Consider the following 7,290-nt stretch of genomic DNA (forward strand, 5'->3'; position numbering starts at 1 on the left):
ATCAACATGCTCCGGTTCTTCAAAAAAACATCAATGTGCTCGACCGGTCACCTCTTTTTGCCAAGTTAGCAAATGGGGAAGCACCACCGGTGACCTTTGAAGCAAATTGCCGCATATACAACTATGTTATATGTGTGTTGCAGTTGATCTTGTGGATTTGATGAATTATATAATAATCTGATATTGTTGACATGCGGAACTTTTAAGTTGTGTTTTATTTCAATTTGTACGGGTGTACAGCAGCTGAACAACATCCGCGCAGCCGCGACTGGTTTTACATCTCTAGTTTGCATCTTCTATTAAAGTTGCTCTTGTACATCTCCATTTTGCATCATCTATTGGAGTTTGCCCCCTTTTTATATGCAGAAGGCATTTTTTGAAGATGTAATTTTTTACATATTTCTGTTTTACATCTCCAAATTTACATCTTATGCTCTTAGTTGTGCACTGTGCTGATGTGCTCCAACTTGCGACTACACCAGGTGGAGAACCTCAGAATAGATAGGTACTGGTGTGTTTTTTTTTTTTGACGGGCAGGGGAGGGGACCTTAGCTGCTGCTAACCGGATAACCCCATCTTTTATTTGCCTCTTCATTCAAGAGCGAGAGGCTGTCATGCACTGTCCGATCGCGACGTCCAACCAAAACCAATCACTCTCACATTCACGGACACAACAGTGACTGCCACCGCTAGGCTGTACTTGAAAAAATCGGATGATCAACATGTGGATTTTCACCCAGACAGATAATTTTAACCCACTGCATCCATCAGAGGACATGGCCAAATTCTGAATTCCTCCACAGGCCTTGACACAGGCCAGCGAGGTCCAGTTCTGAATTTCATGATGTTCTGAATAGAGCTACAGCTTGCATATCATCAGTCAAGCGCATAATCGACACGCCAACAGATTTCTCAGTTGCTAAAACAAGAGGAATTTCCCGCTAAACAACATAACGAATGAAATCAAAAGGGCTTCATGAGTGAGTAAATGTTAAGGAACAGTTTGGTTCGCAGGGCAGTTCCAATGGGGAACATAAACTGGAGGAGGGAGTGTGGCTGGCTGTATAGCCCATGCTTCTCTGACATGAACATCTCCCGCCTTCGCTCCTACAACAATAGATATGCGCCGCTTCCAGCCCGGGAGAGGGGATCGGATCCGCGCAAGCCAGCCAGTCAATCATCCCCTGCCGTGCAATCTCTAAAATGGTGCTGGCTTCGGCGGCAGATGGACAGAAGGAGGTCGTGTGGGAATTGAATGGTGCTGATGACGATCAGCACTTGCCGCAATAACTTACAAGCTCGACGAAACTACATTTCGTCGAGTCACCGGATGTAGCTCCTAACAAATGATGTCGCTCCAATGCTACTTAAGCTGTCAGAACTCTGTATATAATAGGAAAAAGGAAAGCAGTTAGAGGAACGCCGCCTGAAGTGGAGTTATATAGACAGGAAAACCATATTTTCAAACATCAAGCAAGTACCTGGGACTTGGGAGACGGAAACACGTTCCAAAACCGGAGCGTCTCGTCACCAGCACCAGTAACAATTGTCTGTTGATGTCGATATTGACAAGAAAAAAGAACAGTGAGAACAAATTACACTAGACACCTCTAACAGAAGAACAGAACTAAAACAAAATGTCAGGTCCATAGCATATATAGGGATCAAAGAGGGAGTATTTCACCTGTCCATCAGGGGAGATGGCTAAATATAATACTCTGAATGTATGTCCTGTCAACGTGGCAAGCTATACAAATAGAGAGAATGGACACAATTAATAACAAACGAGAGACAGTATGGTATAAATGAGCTACAGTGTAAGCTTGTGGCATACCTTTGACATCGTTGGATACCGCCACACTATTATCTGATTCTGGGAGTATCCGTGTGTGCTAACAAGCTCATTCACATTCTTTGACCACACAAGATTACAGACCTGTTAAGACATTTAGCATAATCAGTACATGTGAAGAGCAGCATGTTTTTAAATCTACCCCTTCCACAATTCTACATAAGCAATCCCATGCCTTCAGAACACATGATATCTGTGCAGGTCTCTAACATGACAACTACAAGAATCAATTTATCTACAGCTACAAAAACATAGCAATTAAAATGTCCATAGACTGTTTCCAAAAGGAATCCATGATGCCATTTTGATATAAATTTGGTGCTTTCTAGAAGGATGGGACTATAAGGACTTCGGTTGCATTATATTAGAGCTGTATAGGTGATCCAAAACTTCAGTTTTTGTACAACAGAGCTCAGCCAGTCTTGATCTTTTCTGATTTTTGCAGGAAAACTAGTGAATTGGTATGACTGAAGTATTCAGTCAGTAACGGTGCTAAAAGGTTCTGAGAGTTATCCGGCTTAAGAGTAGATATGATTATACTTGAAATTTGGAAGTGCAAATAAGAAATCAATTTAATTCAAAAACACAAACAAGGGCTGCATGTAGCTGATAGATAAACTAGATAGCTAGATTATTACCTGACTCCCTGTATCCATGGAACTCAAGTGTGTATTTGTGGTCGTATTCCAAAATCTTATGCACCTATCTGCAGTTCCACCACCAGATGCAAGAAGGCCGTGTAGATGAGGTGACCAGGCAATAGCTTTCACAGCTGCTGTGTGCTCAGTATACTTCAGCACTGGCTGTACTGAATGTTGATTCCAAACAAAAAGCTGGTAAAAGAAAGAAAAAAATAGCATGAGCAAAAGAAGACCAGATCCTGAACATCATATGCCATGCACTTTACTGTGATGGAAACTTATGGATATGAATCTTACTTTGTTGTCGTTTCCACCAGATGCAAGCTGACGGTTATCATAAGACCACTTGAGCCCACAGACCTGAGAAGTTCAGAAATTCGTAAGTAAATTATAAATTATTTGGAATTGCAAAATGGAGGGCCAATATGGTGATCCAAACGTTGGACAGACTAGTAAAAGATTGTAATGATGTACATAACATGCCATATTATATGAATAGTCAGGGGAATATTACCTCAGATTTATGCCCGGTGAGTTTGCTAACATAGTCCTCCGGAGCACGGAGATCATGATGAAGGATGTTCTTGTCACGACTGCCAGAAGAAAGCAATGAAGAGTTCCATGCAAGAGCACCTACTCGCATGCGATGGCTTTCCATGGTTCTCATTCTTTTACAGCGTGTTGCATCCCATATCTAAATAAGATAACATCGAAGATGATAATCAGGAATTCAGAATTTAGACACCCTTGGAATGTCAAATTGTTATACCAATACCAAACATCAACAGGATTACTAAGTTTTACCAACCGAAATACTATGGGCTAAAAGTACACATCGATAAAGATGATGTTTACATTAGTTCAGGTTATTTACAAAACTTTATCGTTTCCCTCATCCATTGGTGGTATGTGCGCAGCACTGACTTGACGCATTGGTCATGATTTTTTTTAGAAGAAATGGGTATAACCAGGAAGAAATAGTATCATCAACTAAGTAACCCCTGATGAAAGTACCACAATGCAAGGCCTGCTGGTGAGCTGTGGTAGTATTGCAAAATTCTGAAACTCTCACAATCTTACTTTGATGTCGTTTCCACAATGCAAGGCTTACTACTGTATTATTTTGTGTCTGAATTGAAGCTTTCGGCAAAAGTAAATTAAAGTGTCATCCTAAACTTTGACAGATCCTGAACATGTCATTTGATCAATTTCAGATGGGAGCAAGATGAAAACCTGGACGGTGCCTTGGTTAGTCCCTACAGCCAGGTGGGTGCCACGCTGCGCCCAACTCACGGAACAAACGGTGTCGTCCGCCCCCAAATCGCAGAGCTTGGTGACCTGCGGAGTGATAAACTTGTTTATTAGGATCTCTCTCTTCAATTCTCAGAAAAGAAATCGTGCGAGGATGACATTGATACCTTGCTGCTGCATGCATTCCACAGGTAGACGCAATTCCCCAATCCGACCGAGAGGACATTGTGCGAAGACCAATCCACGAGGTTGAGGTAGAAGTCGTCCTGCAATGCGGGCGCATCCAGCACCTGGCAGAAGCAGCAGGCAGGAGAATCACATTCCCGTGAGATTCTCTCTTTGTACAGGAAAATCATGAGGAAAGATGGAATCTTTGGCGACGAAAGAAGAAGATAAAGAGGAATTCCCCACACCAAGAAAGCAAATCAAGAAGAAACCATGAAATCGGAAGTAATCGACCAACCTTGTAGGGCGACCTGGGGATCTTCCTGGGGCCGGAGCCCTTGGCGGTGAAGATGCCGGGGAAGAGCAGGTCCTGGTCGTCCCCGCCGGCGAAGAGCGCCCGCTTGGCGTTCCTCGGCACCTCGGCCTTGAAGCGGAATATGTTGCCGCCGGCGGGGGAGCCGACGGGGGAGGCCGCGGAGGAGGAGGAGGCCCCGGCGGAGGAGGCGAGGCGGTCGGGCGTGTCGGGCCCGAAGAGCGCCGCGCGGAGGAGCGCGCAGTAGGGTGAGGGGGGAGCGGCAGATCCGGAGGCGGAGGAGGAGGGGGCCGGGGCGAGGTCGAAGAGCGCGAGGTTGGATCCGGTGCGGCTGGGGATGAAGCGGTCGCTGTAGACGGTGCGGGAGGCCGGCGTGGCGGGTGCCGCGGACGAGGCGGAGGAGGACGCCGGCCCGCGCGCCGGGGCGCCCTCGGTGGAGGAGGGCGGCCAGGAGGGCGCCGAGCCAGAGCCGTGGCGCGAGGCGGGCGTGCTCGACGGCGTCGGCGGCTTCGAGTTGGCGTCCGCCGGCGACGGCGGCTGCCCCTGCTGGTGGTGGTGGTCCATGGTGAGGCGAATTGGGGATCGGGGGGAGGATGGGGGTGGGTTCTCGCGCCGCTTGGGGTTGGGGTTGCTGTTGATGGCGTCGTTCCTCTCGCTCGCGCGCTTTCTCTCTCCTCCTGCCTCTCTCACGCTCACGGGGTGCTATTTTTGGGCTGCTTTATTTATTTATTTATTTATTACTCTGGCTGGCTGGCTGGCGTTGTTTACTCGGTTTCGTACTGCTACGGTCGCTGCGCCGTGGGCCACCACCCGGCAAATTTTGTTCTATAGTAGACGGGCAGATATCATCATATCACAACCGTTTTTGTTCTTTCTTTTTTTTTGAGGAGCACCGTTTTTGTTCTTTTCTCCTGGGAAAAAACGTTTTTTGTTTGGTTTGGTGGCGGCTCTTTTTTGGCAGAAAGAAAAACCGCCCGGTCCGGTCCGGGTGGGAAACGGCGTGGAGCCAAGTGGCGCAAATACGACGCCTTGTTCCGGTCGAAAAAGGGCAAACCCAACCGACGCTGTGTTTTTTTTGTCTCTGATGTATTTTTTTTTAGCATCAGTACAGACACAAGCGTTTATATACACGCGCATACACTCATCCTTATGAACGCATACACGCATATCTTACTCCTATGAACACATCTGAAAGACTCAGCCGACATATCATCTTGAAATTTACGTCTCTATAACCATCCAACCATACATTGGTTCGCGTCTCCAGCGTACTATTATTGTAATAGTATTGCTATTATTATCTAAACGATTGGAGATTCTACAAAGTACTCCTTTCGTTTCTAAATATAAGTCTTTTTAGACATTTCAAATGGACTACAACATATTGATGTATGTAAACATATTTTGAAATATAGATTCATTCATTTTGCTCCGTATATAGTCATTTGTTGGAATCTCTAAAAAAGACTTATATTTGGGAACAGAGGGAGTATATACAAGATCTGAATGCGTGGAGGCTAGTACAGTACTCCCACCGTTCGGAAATACTTGTCTTAGAAATGGTTGTATCTAAAACAAGTGTAGATACAACCATTTCTAGGACAAGTATTTCTGAACGGAAGGAGTACATTATACGTACGTACAGGCACGCCCATTCGTCCATGCTGCTACACGATGATGTCCGTCGCTCCGCTCCATGTTGGGGCAGCAGGCTCGGGGTGCGTAGCGTGAGGATGGGCGATCCTGCCGTCCGATCTGGATCCGTTCCAAAATTAGCTCCTCATCATTCGTCCGTTCAGTCAATCGAGCGGTTCACAGAGCTAGCTACCAGGGGAACATGCCATGGCGTGACAACGCGGCGTGTCCTGCACGCACTTAATTGCTCGTGCTGCCGTAGCAGCGTGGTGACGGTTAAAAGATGGAGGGAGAGATCTGCATCTGGCTTCCTTCGCACGGTTCCTTTGTTCGATTTGGTTTCAGCGGTACAGTGTGGATCCCGACACTCTATTGTTAGTTGATACTAATAATAATCCGAGGCGCAAAATGTTAAATCATTCGACCCCGTATGTGATGAATGAGATGTTTTTACACCCTCATAATTACTGTCGATGCATGCAAATTTTGGCTCTGAAGCTCTTGTTCTTTTTTCTTATTTCTCGAAACGGAAGCTTTGTTCTTTGATGATGACACCGTGAGCTGCCGGTGGCGCCAACTGGAGCACGATCATCTGACGACAGGGCACATTTATGTTGGACATTAGGTTCAGGCGGCCCAACGACACGCTGACGCCGAGCACAGTCAGCTCGGGTTCAGGTTCAGGTGCGTTGCCGACGAAACACGATGCGATTTCCTCCCCGGTGATTGCGAACGGCATGACCAGACTATAGCGTTTGTTCATAAGTAGTTTGGATTGTTTACCACATGTGTCACGTGATAATCAGACTATAGCGTTGACATTCAGCCTACAGTGGCACTTTTACCTTCTTGGGAATGGGGATGAAGCCCAAATACTGGGATCACACACGCCCGGTGCAGGTCCGGGGCATACGTACGTGATACGTGTGCCGTAGAATCATAGCAAAGTAGGCCTTCTATATTTAGCATAAAAAAAACAGGCCTCGCATTGGCGTTGGCCGGGACCCGAGACGTGATGAGTCCGAGCTGGATTCATTGGTGGGGATCCGGACTACTGGTACACTCCACGGTTGTGTCGGACGAAATCACTATTCTGACCCTTTAAACAAACTTTGTCATAAAATAAACTCGACGTGTTTCTCAAAAAAAAAAATGAACTCGACGTGAAAGTATTTCACGATCTGACTCTTTTAGCAACGCCATAGTCCGCGGCGTTTCTGCTCAAAGAAGAAACGCCGAGATAGCTAGCGTTTCTGATAAAAAAGAAACACCGAGATAGGTAGCGTTGCGGACCAGGTAAGAAACGCCGAAGGCGCTAGCGTTTCTGGCCATCATAAAAACGCCAAAGAACCATGGCGTTGCTGTCTTTTTCATGTGCATGTGGAACCTGGATGAACAACCTAATTAATAATGACCAAAGAGGGCAGCAACGT

At 46.3% G+C, this 7,290-nt stretch overlaps 1 protein-coding gene across 1 annotated transcript; it reads right to left on the bottom strand.

Moving 5' to 3' along the window:
- Positions 1-777: 777 nt before the first annotated feature.
- On the bottom strand, positions 778-4,909 carry LOC125511453 (protein FIZZY-RELATED 2). Its single transcript, XM_048676834.2, has 10 exons — positions 4,208-4,909; positions 3,912-4,034; positions 3,727-3,831; positions 3,008-3,187; positions 2,791-2,853; positions 2,491-2,685; positions 1,835-1,936; positions 1,685-1,747; positions 1,482-1,550; positions 778-1,383 (listed from the first exon to the last, which is right to left on the bottom strand). The coding sequence occupies exons 1-10, from the start codon at positions 4,784-4,786 to the stop codon at positions 1,324-1,326; spliced, it is 1,539 nt and encodes a 512-aa protein (XP_048532791.2). The 5' UTR covers positions 4,787-4,909; the 3' UTR covers positions 778-1,323.
- Between the last annotated feature and the right edge of the window lie 2,381 nt (positions 4,910-7,290).

The sequence above is a fragment of the Triticum urartu genome, chromosome 5A, assembly GCF_056163025.1.
Source record: "Triticum urartu cultivar PI428250 chromosome 5A, HENAU_Tu73, whole genome shotgun sequence".
Taxonomy (NCBI): domain Eukaryota; kingdom Viridiplantae; phylum Streptophyta; class Magnoliopsida; order Poales; family Poaceae; genus Triticum; species Triticum urartu.

Coding starts and splice junctions, on each gene's coding strand:
- LOC125511453 (XM_048676834.2), bottom strand. CDS start 4,786: ATGGACCACCACCACCAGCAGGGGCAGCCGCCGTCGCCGGCGGACGCC. Junction 3,188..3,726: donor CTAACCAAGGCACCGTCCAG/GTTTTCATCTTG, acceptor TATCTTATTTAG/ATATGGGATGCAACACGCTG. Junction 1,551..1,684: donor CCATCTCCCCTGATGGACAG/GTGAAATACTCC, acceptor CGACATCAACAG/ACAATTGTTACTGGTGCTGG.